A 16241-nucleotide genomic window follows, 5' to 3' on the forward strand; every position below is an offset into this window, starting at 1 on the left:
AACTGCGATTATTAAAATCGGGTGGGAGGGGAATTATTTGATATGCTATTAACTGCGATTATTAAAATCGGGTGGGAGGGGAATTATTTGATATGTTATTAACTGCGATTATTAAAATCGGGTGGGAGGGGAATTATTGTGTGTATATGTCATGTGTGTGTATATGTATGTGTATATTTATATGTATCTCTCTCTCTCTCTCCGCAGGGCCTGTCTGGGGCAGTGCTTCAGCTACAGTGTGCCCAACACCTTCCCCCAGTCCACAGAATCCCTGGTGCACTGCGACTCCTGCATGCCAGCCCAGTCCCTGTGGGAGGTGGTGAGTATCCCTGCACCCCGAATCCCTGCACCCTGAATCCCTGCACCCTGATTCCCTGCTCCCTGAATCCCTGCTCCCTGAATCCCTGCTCCCTGGATCTCTGCTGTGTTTAGGGTTTGTAACCGCTCTCCTCTCCGCAGGTCACACTGGACTGCCCCGGGAACAAGGAGATGCCCCGCGTGGACAAGCTAGTGGAGAAGATCCTGCACTGCAGCTGCCAGTCTTGCGGCAAGGAGCCCGTCCTGGAGGGGGCGCTGTTCAACGTGTACCTGAACCCCCCCGCCCCCCCCCCAGCCTGGCCACGGCCACCACCACCTGGAGAGAGCGGGGCAGGGGGAGGGGGAGAGCGAGCATGCTGCCCTGCCAACACACACTGAGAAACAAGAGCACTAGACCCCTCACCCCCTCCCTCCCTCCATCCCTCCTCTGAACCCCTCCTCCCTCCCTCTGTCCCCCTCCTCCATCCCTCCCCTCACCCCCTCCCTCCCTCCCTCCTCCATCCCTCCCTCCGTCGCCTCCCCTCACCCCCCTCCTCCCTCCATCCCTTCCCTCACCCCCTCCTCCGAACCCCTCCTCCCTCCCTCCCCTCACCCCCTCCCTCCCTCCCCTCCTCCCTCCCTCCCTCCGTTGCCTCCCCTCACCCCCTCCCTCCCTCCATCCCTCCTCTGAACCCCTCCTCCCTCTGTCCCCCTCCTCCGTCCCTCACCTCACCCCCTCCCTCCTCCATCCCTCCCTCCGTCGCCTCCCCTCACCCCCTCCTCCCTCCATCCCTTCCCTCACCCCCTCCTCCGAACCCCTCTTCCCTCCCTCCCCTCCCCTCCTCCCTCCCTCCGTTGCCTCCCCTCACCCCCTCCTCCCTCCATCCCTGCCCTCACCCCCTCCTCTGAACCCCTCCTCCCTCCCTCCATCCTCCTCTTTCCTCCTCCATCCCTCCCTCCCTCCCTCCCCTCTGTCGCCTCCCCTCCCTCCCTCCGTCACCTCCCCTCACCCCCTCCTCCCTCCGTCCCTCCCCTCACCCCCTCCTCTGAACCCCTCCCTCCCTCCGTCGCCTCCCCTCCCTCCCTCCCTCCCCTCATCCCCTCCCTCCCTCCCTCCATCCCTCCCCTCTCACACCTCTAACATTCACGGTTGTATTCAAACATTTTCAACAGGTTAGAGTCTATATTCAACTTCTGTATTTCCTTCTTGATGAAAAAAAGTAACAAAATTGGTATAAATGTATAAACAAAATTCTAAATGAAGAAAATTAATAAACCGTTCTTCGTTCTGCTTAGTAAAGGTTTGATGCAGGAATGGATTTGCATGCAGCTGCAGCCCAGAGAGAGCCAGGTTTAGACGAAGCAGATACCACAGATGACCACTAGAGGGCAGGGGCCTCACAGGAACCACTTGACAGACCGCCAGAGCCGCCGGGGCGCTGCAGGGCAGGCGAGAGCTCCGAGCTGGGGGATTGAAGGGTCAGGATGAGGCTGTTTTAAACGGGAGAGTCACATATGTGGCTTTATTCAGTGTCATGGCTGCATTCCATGACAAGCACTGGGGGATGTTAAGGCTTGCTTGCAATGAGACAGGCCGGTTTCGTGCCAGTCTGTGCAGGGTTAACATGCTGTCTGACTCCGGGTTCTCCTCGCCTGCAGGCGGCAGCAGCAGCAGCGATGAGAAGCAGGACGATGCACAGCTAAGGGTCGCTTTCACTGTTTCATTTTTAGACACCGGCTGTAGGGTTAGGGTTAGAAATCTGCATTAGAAACGAGAACTCAGAGACACTCAGCACGGTGACAAGGCGCGGGGGATAGGGTTGCTATGGTGACTAGGGATACAGAAATGGAGTGAAAGCCTTGCCTTGAAGTCCTGTCACTGACTAGCGATTCATTAGCGTAGGTTAACAAGAGATCATTACTTCATTCATTCTTGTAAAAATGACAGTTTGTATGATCTATTCCACGCTGTATGCAGTAATTATTAGTAAAATAAATAAACACATGAGTTGCTTTTTAAAAATGATGATTATTCACAGTGTGTGTGTGTGTCACTGTGTGTGTGAGAGAGAGTGTGTGTGTGTGTCAGTGTGTGTGTCACTGTGTGTGTGAGAGAGAGAGTGTGTGTGTCAGTGTGTATGTATGTGTCAGTGTGTCACTGTGTGTGTGTGTGTGTGTGTGTGTGTCACTGTGTGTGTGTGTGTCACTGTGTGTGTGTGTGTGTGTGTGTCACTGTGTGTGTGTGTGTCACTGTGTGTGTGAGAGAGAGAGAGTGTGTGTATGTGTCAGTGTGTGTATGTGTCAGTGTGTGTGTGTCACTGTGTGTGTGTGTGTGTGTCACTGTGTGTGTGTGTGTCACTGTGTGTGTGAGAGAGAGAGTGTGTGTGTGTATGTGTCAGTGTGTGTATGTGTCAGTGTGGGTGTGTCACTGTGTGTGTGTGTGTGTCACTGTGTGTGTTTCTGCATGGAGTAAACTTATGGAAGAGACACTTAAAATAACAGCGCACTGGCGTTTAACTGATATAGCTAGACATCCCTCCATCTCTCTCTCTCTCTCTCTCTCCCCTTCTCTCCCTCTCTCTCTCGGATTAGCGCAGGATCTCGCCCGTGTTCAATCCGCCGATGCGGCTGCACGCACACAGTGCGCCAGGGGACAGTTTGTAACTCAGGGAGCGGCGTTCAGGTAGAGCCGGCGTATACTCCAGCGGTTTAGGTTCATTATTATGCAAAGCGTGGAAAATGAAAATTGCAAATGTGAGTGCGGGCTGTCAGGCTGCTGGAGGCGGAAATCATTATCCTCTCAAGAGCACTTTCAATGTACATTTCCATATCCACGCTCTTCACAGTCCTTTCGAAATGACCCTTCCATCTGGAAAGGAGGCAAAGGCTTCGCGGAGAAGCCTCTGGCACGCACACATGGCAGCGACACGGCCTTCTCGTTGCATTCATTATTATGTAAATGCACGGTATCTTAAATTCACAAGAACACAAAAACCGCAACCGATGATCCCTTGGACTTTATTGCACACTGCGAGCCCGTGTCACGGTTTATAATGACAAGAATTACAATCATTGACATTTAATTATGCATAGTCTAATGCAACGTAACCGCAGCGGACAGGCTCTCTGTGCAGCTTATCTCTCGAGGGCCGCGTCCCCCGCTGTGACTGGAATGAAGTGAGCTTCATTACTGAGGTACCCCGAGGACCGAGCCGCGATTATCGGCCGGGACTGAAGGGGCTGCCGCTGAATCGAGCACGGCGCGCTGAAGCTCGAGGAGGCAGGCAGCGATCTACATGTGGAGCCGCTATTAATAAATAGAAGCTACTTCAAAGTTTACACCGCAGAAGCAATTGAAAAGTGTGGAAAATAACACGAATTCATGAAAAACATCCATCCATCTCTCTCCATCTCTCTCTCTCTCTCTCTCTCTCTCTCTCTCTCTCTCTCTCTCTCTCTCTCTCTCTCTCTCTCTCTCTCTCTCTCTCTCTCTCTCTCTCTCTCTCTCTCTCTCTCTCTCTCTCTCTCTCTCTCTCTCTCTCTCTCTCTCTCATTGCATATCCCGTGGATACTTCTTCATTAGCTCGAGTGGTTAATGATCAGATCTCATGCACAGTAATGTGACAGCTCGGGTTTTTAATGGCACTAGTTCACGCCACCCCATCATTTATATAAAGAGCTGCTCTGTGGAATGAGAAGGATTCACACTCTCATTCAAACAGTGTCATCCGCGAAGCACTGAGGATCAGGATACACGTAGATGTGTCAAGCATTCCTTACAGCATTCAAATAAGATCATATAGCGTCTCAATGGGATGCAGACACGACGACGGAGATGGAATACTGTGACCATCATACACATCAGTAAACGCACTGGGCAGCTTCATATGTATTGTGTTTGTGAGCAAAGTACATTGTTAAACAATTCAAATGGACACTGAGGTGCGTTTTAAACCTGTTGCATGAGATTTCAATGTGATTCTAAAAGCAATGCATCCCGGGGGCTTTCAGCTCTCCATACCGATCCCATCGATTCACAGCGGTGTATTTCAACTTCCACGACAATAACCGTGTCTGTCTGTCTGTCTGTCTCTCTCTCTCTCTCTCTCTCCCTCTTCTCCCCCGCTCTCTCTCTCTCCCTCTTCTCCCCCCACTCTCTCTCTCCTGTCACTATAATATCACCACAGCTCTGCTCTTGATTATCAGAGGAAGCAGGGAGAGCACAATAACAGTACTAATACTAATCACCACTGCCTGTCTGCCTGCCTGCTTGCCTGCCTGTCTAGCCGCTCTCCACAAACCAAGGCAGAGGAACGGAGTTGGAGAGACAGGAAGAAGGAAAACAACCCCCATTTATTTAAGAAAGACATGGACTCGAATTTTTTTCTGGAAGGGAGAAACGCCACGCTGGAAGGGGGCAGTTATTTGGAAGGGGGCAGCGGCTGGGTGGCCGCGTTCCTCTGCCTGATCATCCTCATCACCGCCGGGGGAAACCTCCTCCTCATCCTGCTGATCTTCACGCAGCGCTCCCTGAGGAACACCTCCAACTACTTCCTGGTGTCTCTCTTCATGTCCGACCTGATGGTGGGCTTGGTGGTCATGCCCCCGGCCATGCTGAACGAGCTCTGCGGGAGATGGGTGCTGGCGGGCGGCTTCTGCTCCGTCTGGGTCTCCTTCGACGTGATGTGCTGCAGCGCCTCCATCCTCAACCTGTGCGTCATCAGCCTGGACCGCTACCTGCTCATCATCTCTCCGCTCAAGTACAAGCTCCGTATGCGCCCGGACCGCGCCGTGCTGCTCATCCTCGCCACCTGGACCCTGGCGGCGCTCGCCTCCTTCCTGCCCATCGAGATGGGCTGGCACGAACTGGACTTCGAGATCCAGGCGCCGAACGGGACTGACCCGGGCTGGGACAGCAGCGCCTCGCCCACGCCCCCCCAGCTTCCCTCCGCCCCGGAGGATGAGGAGCAGTGCCGGCTGCTGGTCAGCCTCCCCTACGCGCTCATTGCATCCTGTCTGACTTTCTTCCTGCCTTCCGTCGCCATTTCATTCACCTACTGCCGGATACTGCGGGCCGCCCGGAAGCAGGCGGTGCAGGTGGCCTCCCTCACTACTAACGTGGCGTCCACCTCCGACGCGCCCGTGCAGGTACGGAACAGCCAGGTAGGTCCGTCGATGTACACACTGCTCAGCGGCTCCTCTCCTGGGGCAGAAATATACAATAACTGCACTTGACGAAAAGGCTGTCATTCCATTGAGGGATTCTTGTGACGTTACAAACCACGAGAGCAGTATTGACCTACAATGAAGGTTCACAATGCGTTAAGGAAGGGTAAACAAAAAAGCGTATTTATTATTATTAATAATAATAATAATAATAATAATAATAATAATAATAATAATAATAATAATAATAGTCATACAGTGTTGATTGTAATGTATTGATAATGGTACAGTAACAGCCTGGACGCAGAGCCCCCTTTGTTCTGTACTGTTGCTCTAATGCAGGGGTGAATCGCAGCTGTTGTTTGGTGGCGGTCACAGCTTTCAGTAATAATGTCAGTAATGAACGACGTTGTAAAGCAATTTAAAAAACATCCAATTCCGGCTGCAGCCAGCGAGTCAGCCCCCCACGTGTTAATCTGCACGTTAAGGGCAGCGAGCCGCATCGTCCGTGTAAGACATTGAAATAACACACAAGCCTGCACACATTCGCCAAGGCTACCCGCACAGCCCGCAGCGAACGCGCGTGTTCACAGCGCCGGCAGGAGATTGCTTATTACGGGTTTGTTTTGCACGGGGCAGCGCGACCCCAATCAATGCTTTTTACGCTTTTTGATTGTTTGGTTTTTTCATCTCAAATCAATGCAGGAGTATCAAGGTATTTGACGCGTCTCTGAACACAACGGAGTGCCACCAGCCCGGAAACAGCGAGTTCCGCCCGTGCTGGGAGTCTCCTGCGCTCAGCGCTTGCTCTGAAAATGCGCGTCGTTTTTCCAAACCCTGACGTGCCCAAGGGTTACACGGACAGCTGGTGGCACGTGCCTTACCACTGCTAGGTTTCTGAGATTATTATTTATTTATTTATTTATTTATTTATTTCTTGGTTATAAAATATTTTTTGTAATGTGAAGTTTTTGTTTTTTCTTCGGACCGCCCGCCCGGCTCCAGACACGCTGAGCGTGACAGACAACTTGACAGGAAATCAAAATGAGATTTCTTCCACGCACCAGCAAAGCCTGCCAGGGGACCGCGGCGCTGTCTCCGAAACCCGCCATCTGGGTTTATTTAATGATGGGATGTTCCCCACGGGACTCGCGCCGTTTCACAGCAGCGGCAGCAGCACGTGTCCAGTTGCCGGTATCTCTGTAGAGTATCCGCGGCTCCGCTGTAACACAATGGAGCTCAGGCGCCCGGAATATGCATGCGCAGTTTACAAAGCGCTTCTGAGGGACAGGGAGAAGCTGTCCGTGTGCAAAGTCACAAATACTCCACAAATAACCACTAATTCAAGAGACCCTCTGCACACATTCCATGTTTTGAATCAGTTTAGTTGTTTTTTTATCCAGGTGCCGAGGCCGGCACACCAGTGCGCTGCGGGAACCAGCGAGAGCCGCAAGCTGGCCAGCAAGCACAGCAGGAAGGCGCTGAAGGCCAGCCTGACGCTTGGGATCCTGCTGGGCATGTTCTTCGTGGCGTGGCTGCCTTTCTTCATGGCAAACATGGTGCAGGTAAACCTCGCCCCAATCTGTACCCCTCTATATCTCAAACACAGCCCCTGACCCTCAATCTGTACCCCTCTATATCTCAAACACAGTCCCTGACCCTCAATCTGCACCCCTCTATATCTCACACACAACCCCTGACCCCCAATCTGTACCCCTCTATATCTCGCACACAACCCCTGACCCCCAATCTGTACCCCTCTATATCTCACACACAGTCCCTGACCCTCAATCTGTACCCCTCTATATCTCACACACAGCCCCTGACCCTCAATCTGTACCCCTCTATATCTCACACACAGCCCCTGACCCTCAATCTGCACCCCTCTATATCTCAAACACAGCCCCTGACCCTCAATCTGTACCCCTCTATATCTCACACACAGCCCCTGACCCTCAATCTGTACCCCTCTATATCTCACACACAGCCCCTGACCTTCAATCTGCACCCCTCTGTATCTCACACACAGCCCCTGACCCTCAATCTGTACCCCTCTATACTGTAATAGAATCCCCTCTCCTCTCCTCCCCTCTCCTCCCCTCCCCTCTCCTCCTCTCCTCTCCTCCCCTCTCCTCTCTCCTCCCCTCTCCTCCCCTCTTCTCTCCTCCCCTCTCCTCCTCTCCTCCTCCCCTCTCCTCCCCTCTTCTCTCCTCTCCTCCTCTCTCCTCTCTCCTCTCCCCTCCACTCCTCCTCTCCTCTCCTCTCTCTCCAGGCGGTATGTGATTGTATCTCTGGCAGGCTGTTTGATGTTCTCACCTGGCTGGGTTACTGTAACAGCACCATGAACCCGATCATCTATCCGCTGTTCATGCGTGATTTCAAGCGGGCCATGGCTCGGTACCTGCCCTGCTGCCCGCGGGCCTGGGAGCGCCGGCCCAGCCTGGTCTCTCTCTCTGTGCGCAATTCCCATAGCGCCCACCGGGTGGGGCTGTCACTGAAGAACATGGTGACCCTTCCGGGCGAGATCGAGTCTCTCACCTCTGACCCCTGCGACCCCACTGCGCACCCGCCAGGCAACAAGGACTCCCCGGCAACCGGCGCTGACTCCGTCAACCTGTTCGACATGGAGCATGCTGGGAATGAGCTGCTGCCCAACCAGATCAACTCAGCCTTGGACTGAACCACCCGGGGTGGGGGGGTGGGGTAAGTGAACACAACCAGCCTTGGACTGAACCACCCAGGGGGGAAGGGGGAGGGGGGGGTTAGTGAACACAGCCAGCCCTGGACTGAACCACCCGGGGGGGGGGGAGGGGTTAGTGAACACAACCAGCCTTGGACTGAACCACCCGGGGGGGGGGGGGGGGGGGTTAGTGAACACAGCCAGCCTTGGACTGAACCACCTGGGGGGGGGTAAGTGAACACAGCCAGCCTTGGACTGAACCACCCGGGGGGGTTAGTGAACACAGCCAGCCTTGGACTGAACCACCTGGGGAGGAAGGGGGAGGGGGGTTAGTGAACATAGCCAGCCTTGGACTGAGAAAATGAAAAAATCCTGTTGTCTTTCATAAAATGAATTTAATAAACTTTATTAGTGAACACTGTTTGTGGTCCCTAGCTCCATTCAAACTCCATCTGTCCTGTGATATAATGGGACTCTCGCTGCGAAAGTATCATCGCCTGGAAATCACCACATGCATGACAGTCCTGTTATACAGCTGATAACATGCAGAACACAGAGCAGCTCTTTACAATGCTTATTTTAGTAGAGCGAAAGGAATCAGACACAGCAGCTCTATCCAGCTCCCTGGAAACGCTCTGCAGAGGGTCCCCTCCCTGCCGCGGCGTCACCATCGCTGTGTCCTTTCTGTACCGCTCCGGGGATTCTCATGCTGAGAGAATGATCTTTTCTTCTGCCATTGTTTACTGAAGGTGCGCAAGGGAAGCTCATTCTCATTGGTCAGTGATTCTCATTGGTCAGTGATTCTCAATGGTCAGTTCCCCAGCTGCCGGGCGTCAAAGTTGCAAACTCAGACAGCAATCCTAGACTGTCCTACAGCAGCAGGATGTTAGAGCTGGGGTCTGGCGGACCCTCCTCAGGGTCCAGGGCAGTCCTCTTTACTGTCCTCTGCTGGCTGGAGGGTGTCATTGCAGAGTCTGAGTGCTGCTGTGAGCCAGCTGTGCTGTGCTGCTCTGTGAGGTGCACTGCCCCCTGCTGTTCAGAGCTGTGCACTACACCCTGATTCACCCCCAGGGGTCCTGGCAGCTCTGAGCTGGCTGGCAAGACTGCCTGATTATCCGGCTGCGTTTCCAAGGATTTCAGAATATCAGAGATGTCCGGGATATCCCAGCACTCCTCCCACTCGGAGCTGCAGGCGTACAGAGTGTCCACTCCGACACTCCCTCCCTGCGGCTCCACGGTCCCCCAGCCTGGGTCTGACCCCGGCTCTACTCCAGGCCCGGTTCTGCATCTCCCCCTGGTTCTGCTCCAGGCACGGTTCTGCATCTCCCTGTGTGTGTGTGTGTGTGTGTGTGTGTGTGTGACACTGTATAACAAATATATTATATATGGAGAGTTGTACTCTCTCATAGAGCTGTGTATAATAAATATATGTATTATTTATTTCTTAGCAGATGCCCTTATCCAGGGTGACAAAATATCACATTACAGATAAGAGCACTTATAAAATACAGTAGTAAGTAAGAGCAAATTCAAATGAGAGGAAATGAAAAAAAAATAGTAAATAATAATTACTAAAACAAGGTATGTGCCTGCAGTACCGGCAGTATCCACAAGAGGGGATCTGTGTGCTTTGCCTGCAGTACTAGCAGTATCCACAAGAGGGGAGCAGTGAGCTTTGCCTGCGGTACCGGCAGTATCCACAAGAGGGGAGCAGTAAGCTTACCCTGCAGTACTGGCAATATCCACTAGAGGGGAGCAGTGAGCTTTGCCTGCAGTACTGGCAATATCCACTAGAGGGGAGCAGTGAGCTTTGCCTGCAGTACTGGCAATATCCACTAGAGGGGAGCAGTGAGCTTGCTTGATGTATTATTATTATTATTATTATTTTTCAGACGCCCTTTACCCAGGCGACTTCTAGTAGTCTAACGTATCATTATTAAAAATATCACATTACAGATAAGGGCAGTTATAAAATACAGTAAAGTCAGTAGTAAGAGCAAATTCAAATGAGAGGAAATAAAAAAAGAAAACGTATTTGTTTATCAGAGTAAATTCCATTAAGAGCACCGTAGTAAATACAACAAATGGATAAGAAGGATTTCAAATAAGAGCGATTACAAGCAACGTGAATGCGGCTCCCTTTAGGAGCAAAATCAAGCACAAGATACAGAAAGTATCATTATGATTGAGGGAGCAGTGAGCTTTGCCTGCTGTACTTTCAGTATCCACTAGAGGGAGCAGATTCTGTGATAACTAATACTTTGATAATGAATGATTTGATTCTGTGATAATGAATAATTTGATAATGAATGATTTGATTCTGTGATAACTAATACTTTGATAATGAATAATTTGATTCTGTGATAACTAATACTTTGATAATGAATAATTTGATTCTGTGATAATGAATAATTTGATTCTGTGATAACTAATACTTTGATAATGAATGATTTGATTCTGTGGTAACTAATACTTTGATAATGAATAATTTGATTATTGATTCTGTGATAACTAATACACTTCTCCAGTGACCCGGGACTCTGCCAGCCTGGGGCAGCGTGGGGACCGTCTCCAAGGAACCGCTAAAGTTTACAGACTTTTCAGACATGCCGCGGCTTTCATGAATACTGCTCTTTATTACTGCAATAGCAATGACAATGACAATTCAGACACAATGCTAGGATGGATATTGGTGTGAATCAGACCCCCCTCTCTCTCTCTCGCTCCTGCGTCTCTGCCAGCAGTTGCAGAGCAGCACCGTGACCGTGACGAGGCAGAATGCGCTGACCACAGCGATGATGTAGAATAAGGAGGCGTGTCTGACGAGCTGGGTCAGAACCGACAGGCCTGTCGCGTACAGAACCGCAACGACGAGGAAGCGTCGGAGCACATGATTGCTGCTCCCCGACCCCGACCCCCTGGGCCCCGCCCCCGACCCCCCGGGCCCCGCCCCTGACACACAGGAACCCGCCCCCGACACCACGGGCCCCACCCCCGACACACCGGACTGTGGGACACTTTTAGAAGAGTTAGTTTAATTGTTTGAAATATGCTTTACCATCCCTCTCTGTGATTTATAATGCTTCCCTATGCTTTACCATACATCTCTGTGCTTTACAATGCTTCCCTATGCTTTACCAGACCTCTCTGTGCTTTACAATGCTTCCCTATGCTTTACCAGACCTCTCTGTGCTTTACAATGCTTCCCTATGCTTTACCAGACCTCTCCGTGCTTTACAATGCTTCCCTGTGGTTTACCAGACCTCTCTGTGCTTTACAATGCTTCCCTGTGTTTTACCAGACCTCTCTGTGCTTTACAATGCTTCCCTATGCTTTACCACACCTCTGTGTGCTTTACAATGCTTCCCTATGCTTTACCATACCTCTCTGTGCTTTACAATGCTTCCCTATGCTTTACCACACCTCTCTGTGCTTTACAATGCTTCTCTATGCTTTACCAGACCTCTCTGTGCTTTACAATACTTCCCTTCCCAAACCAGCGAGCCGAGGTGCCGTCACTCTGCACAGCTTTCACAGACCAGTGTTTGTTACTAAAAGTTCCCCTGGAGAAAAGCCCTTGAAAAGCCCTTGGAAAGCCCTTGATAAAAGTGTCCCAATGCTCTCTGATCACAACGCTTTGACAGATCCTTTGCTGGAACCCTGAACCCTGTGACTGGGTGAAGTGTGTGGTGCTGTGCAGGTGAAGCTGCGATGCACAAAGATCTCGGGATGACATCACAGTCGTGCTTGCTCAACACTATCAGAGTGTGCTGAGCTGTTATTAATGCATCCATAACAACACAACAAGGAAACAACACGCAGGCATTGAGATCAAACAGGAGAGATCCCAGCTGCCTTCCACTGTGCTCCCTTACCTCAGCGACATAGCTTATTTCAATCTGAAACAAAAGCACATTGCAAGTGTGAAAAAACATCAAGTTATCAAAAGTGTCCAGCCACTTAAAGTGGAGATGTCAAAAACACAAGTCAAGTTTCAAGAAACCATTGGGGCAGCCTTGACTTTTACAGCTGTGCCTATTTGCTATTGACTCGAGGGGAGTCAATAAGCCAGTTCACTGAGCTTGTGAATGCCAGATGCTCCCATTGTGCCCCACAGCTTGCCCCCTGGCCGCTGAGTCTGGGAACCTGCTCCCAGCCCGAGCCCCACCCCAGTCTGCTATTCCCAAAACTGTTGTGGGGCTGTCGGTGGTTTCATTACCAACAGTAAAAGAACCGTTTCAGACTCCTCTTTAAATAGCTTTGTGAAGTGAGCCCCGTGCCGCTCGCCTCGCGCTCCTCTTCTTTATTAATGATTCCCGGGAGAGGATGCAGTCGTGACGTCACTCTGCGCCTGAGGGAGAGAGGGGGCGCTGTGCTCGTACACGAACCAGCGAGCACACTGATTAACGAATAACCTGCCTGGACTAATAATCACGGCAGCGTTCTAATGAGGTGGAAACTGCGGAGCACACACTTCACCGCAATTAATCCCACAAGACTCACCAGCGTGGAGCGTTTCAGAGTGTTACTTAATTAGAGTTCTGTGTTGAAGGCAGCTCTTGGTTTTGTATTAGAGGTCTGTGTTTTGTATTCTCTTCTAAACTCCTCGGATTCTTGGTTTTGTAGCGGTGGAGTCAGACTCTGCTCCACTGGTACAGATCCAAGGCTTTCACCCTGGCTTGAACGCAGGATCACTGGACCGGCCTGTGCTTCCTGTCAGAAACTCCAGCAGTGAACAGCACTGGTCTCCAGTTCCTCGGAGGAGCTGGTTGATTGGTCAGACTGGTTTACAACTGGTTCATGACAAACAATATTGAATGTCCAAAACTAGCTGTCTTCAGCAATGAAGAGCTTTCCTCTGTCAGTTAATCATGTGACTATGCGACCTTTCACCTCTGCCAGTTACTCTCCATTCAAACGGACAGAGAGCCAGAGTTGAAAGGTCACATTGTCACATGATGTTCAGTACCAGCACTTTGGATCTCGGTCTGAAAGAAAAATGATAAGAACTTAATATTGGACCAGCAGAACCAGAACCCTCAGATTGAGCAAAATCCCTAAAATATCAACAAACAGGCCTGTGGAGCGGCACACGCTCTAATAATAATAATAATAATAATAATAATAATAATAATAATAATAATAATGATAATGATGATGATGATCCAGTCTCCCAGCCTGGCTCACCTGCTTTACAGATGAATGAGCCCTCAGGTTGTGAGAGTAGTTGCTAGGCGACCGATGCCGGGGTGTGTAGTGGACTGTGAGGGGAGATTAGTCAGCAGGATGGGGGGGGGGGGGGTTATAATCTTGATCGCGCGGGTGAGGGGGGGGCAGTTCTGTGCGGAGACAGAGACACAGAGACACAGAGTCACCTCTTTCATGATTCAACACACTCAAACCTCTAGCAGAGAAGCTCGCAGGCAGGGCGTGGATCAGTCTGACAGAGACACAGAGACACAGAGACACAGAGACACAGAGACAGCCCCTGCGATCCAGTACGAAGGAGCAGGAGTCCGACAGCAGGGCTATATATTAATATAGGGGACTGACAGACAGAGACCTCTCTGCTGGGGACTGATCAGTCAACAGCTGAACAGAGAAGAAGGAGAAGAAGGAGCAAGAGAAGGAGAAGGAGGCAGTGAAGAGCCCTCTCGCTGACTGCACTGTTACACCAGGACTTGAGCTCAACTACTAATCTGGAAAGAGGAGAGAGGAGAGAGAGGAGAGGAGAGAGGAGAGAGAGGAGAGGGGAGAGAGGAGAGAGGAGAGAGAGAGGAGAGAGGAGAGAGAGGAGAGAGGAGCACACACTGAACAGGTAAGAATCCCCTCTGAAGCTCTGAGTGTTCACCAGGCAGCTGCTGGTCTCTGTACAGGAAGATGTTACTGACAGGTTCACATTGTAATGCAATGCTCTGGCCTCTCTTGTTACATTCCTGGGACTTGATTGTACTTTTGGAATTGTTTTTGCTCGTGTTTCTGTCCGTTCCCCTCGGTGCAGCGTGACGGGCTGTGATGTCACGCGGCTCAACATTCCCGTTTCCCGTTCTCCCAGGTCACCATGGCGGAGGCGTCTCCAGTCCAGGCCTTCCTGTTCGGAGTTCTGGTCTTCACCGGGATTCTGGGAAACGTTCTGGTTATCTTTACGGTAAGAACACAGTGTGTAATAATGAGGGAGCACTGAACCCCCGTGTCACCTGAACAGAGGAGCACTGAACCCTCCTAGCTGTGGTCAGTGGGAGCTGTGTTCTCTGGTCAGTGGGAGCTGTGTTCTCTGGTCAGTGGGAGCTGTGGGTCAGCTCTGATAATATTTCTCTCGTTGGTTTTGTTCCCAGGTGATCAGCACATCTCTGGACTCGCACCACCTGCCCCCCCCGACCGACATCATCCTGGTGAACCTGGCGCTGGCCAACCTGCTCACCTCCGTGTTCCGCACCGTGCCCATCTTCATCTCCGACTTAGGCGTGGAGGTGTACCTGTCCACGGACTGGTGTCGCGTCTTCATGTTCGCCTGGGTGTGGTGGCGCTCGGTGGGCGTGTGGGCCACCTTCTCGCTCAGCCTGTTCCACTTCGTGACGCTGCGCCGGCAGGGCGTGACCGGGGCTCTGGCACGGAGGGCGGAGCTGAGGAAGGTGGGCGCCGCCCTCTTCCTGGTCTGGGCGCTCAACTTCCTGTACTCGCTGCCTGCCTTCCTGTACTCCGCCCACGTGAGGGGCAACTCCACAGTGGAGTTCATGGTGATCAGCTGCACCACGCGCCCCCTGCTCGGCTGCATCTGGGAGTTCCCCTCCCCGCGCATGGCGGTCGTGTTTGCCACGTCCTCGCTGGCCGTCCACGAGGTGGTGCCCACGGTGCTGATGGTGGCCATGAATCTGGCCACGCTGTGCATGCTGAAGAGGCACATCCGCTCCGTGGCGGGGGCGGAGCTGACGGGCTGCCACGTGGACAGAGAGCGCAAGGCCAGCAAGGTGATCGTGGTGCTGGTCACGCTGTTCGTGGTCTGCTGGGGCACGCAGATGCTCTCCGTGTCCTACTACAACTACAACAAGGGCGACCACGCCGTGTTCCTGCTCACGCTGGCACACTTCACCTCCTCCATCTTCGTGGGATTCAGCCCCCTGGTGGTGGCGTTCGGCCACAGCAAGCTGCGCAACAGGATCAAGAGGATGCTGCTCTGGGGCAGGGAGAGGGGGCAGGGAGGAGGAGAGGGGGAGCAAGGCAAGGGGGCAGGAAGGGTGATCAGCAGGGCAGGGAACGATCCCCATCCCTCCTGCTGATTCAGGGGCAGGGGACTGACACGACTCTGTGTGCTGCAGCTTCACTAGCCATGCTACTGGAAGCAAGAGCACAGCCAAGTGCAGTGAAGAAAGAAACAAAGACTGGAAAAGCACAGAGACACACGCACACACACACGCACACGCACACGCACACACACACATATACACACATATACACACGCACACACACATATACACACACACACACACGCACACGCACACGCACACGCACACATATACACACATGCACACATATACACACGCACACACACATATACACACACGCACACGCACATATACACACACACACACACACACACATGCATATCACGTGAGTTCTGTATTCTCTGGTTCTGTGTTATCCAGTGTTTTGTGTGAATAGTTTATTTCCCGTGTTTTTGAAATTTGCAGCACCCTTCAAATGATATTTGAAGGGTGCTGCAAATGTGGAAGGGCAGCAGTGTGGAGTAGTGGTCAGGGCTCTGGACTCTTGACTGGAGGGTCGTGGGTTCAATCCCCAGTGGGAGACACTGCTGTTGTACTCTTGAGCAAGGTACTTTACCTAGATTGCTCCAGTAAAAACCCAACTGTATAAATGGGTAATTGTATGTAAAATAATGTGATATCTGTATAATGTAAAATAATGTATAATGTGATATCTTGTAACAATTGTAAGTCGCCCTGGATAAGGGCGTCTGCTAAGAAATAAATAATAATAATAATAATAATAATAATAATAATAATAATAATAATAATAATATTTCACGATTGTGTGGATGACAATAAAATCGATCCCCAGCACCGGTCTCTTGTGGTCTTGT

General features: G+C 51.6%; 3 protein-coding genes across 3 annotated transcripts; all 3 read left to right on the top strand.

The window, feature by feature from the left end:
• Nucleotides 1-207: 207 nt before the first annotated feature.
• On the top strand, nucleotides 208-2323 carry LOC117968616 (neuroblastoma suppressor of tumorigenicity 1-like; the record flags this gene model as incomplete). Its single annotated transcript, XM_059020164.1, has 2 exons — nucleotides 208-319; nucleotides 460-2323. Coding segments are annotated over 2 exons (349 nt in total), but the record flags the coding sequence as incomplete, so codon positions are not given.
• A 1628-nt stretch (nucleotides 2324-3951) lies between these two features.
• On the top strand, nucleotides 3952-8148 carry LOC117968618 (5-hydroxytryptamine receptor 6-like). The gene is made up of 3 exons (XM_059020177.1): nucleotides 3952-5460; nucleotides 6867-7028; nucleotides 7736-8148. Exons 1-3 carry the CDS (start codon nucleotides 4666-4668, stop codon nucleotides 8141-8143), a joined length of 1365 nt encoding a protein of 454 aa, XP_058876160.1. The 5' UTR covers nucleotides 3952-4665; the 3' UTR covers nucleotides 8144-8148.
• Nucleotides 8149-13522: 5374 nt separating this feature from the next.
• On the top strand, nucleotides 13523-15592 carry LOC131729917 (olfactory receptor class A-like protein 4). The gene is made up of 2 exons (XM_059020172.1): nucleotides 13523-14291; nucleotides 14479-15592. Exons 1-2 carry the CDS (start codon nucleotides 14205-14207, stop codon nucleotides 15418-15420), a joined length of 1029 nt encoding a protein of 342 aa, XP_058876155.1. The 5' UTR covers nucleotides 13523-14204; the 3' UTR covers nucleotides 15421-15592.
• Nucleotides 15593-16241: the final 649 nt, after the last annotated feature.

This window comes from Acipenser ruthenus, unplaced genomic scaffold (genome assembly GCF_902713425.1).
Source record: "Acipenser ruthenus unplaced genomic scaffold, fAciRut3.2 maternal haplotype, whole genome shotgun sequence".
NCBI classification, from domain to species: Eukaryota; Metazoa; Chordata; class Actinopteri; order Acipenseriformes; family Acipenseridae; genus Acipenser; species Acipenser ruthenus.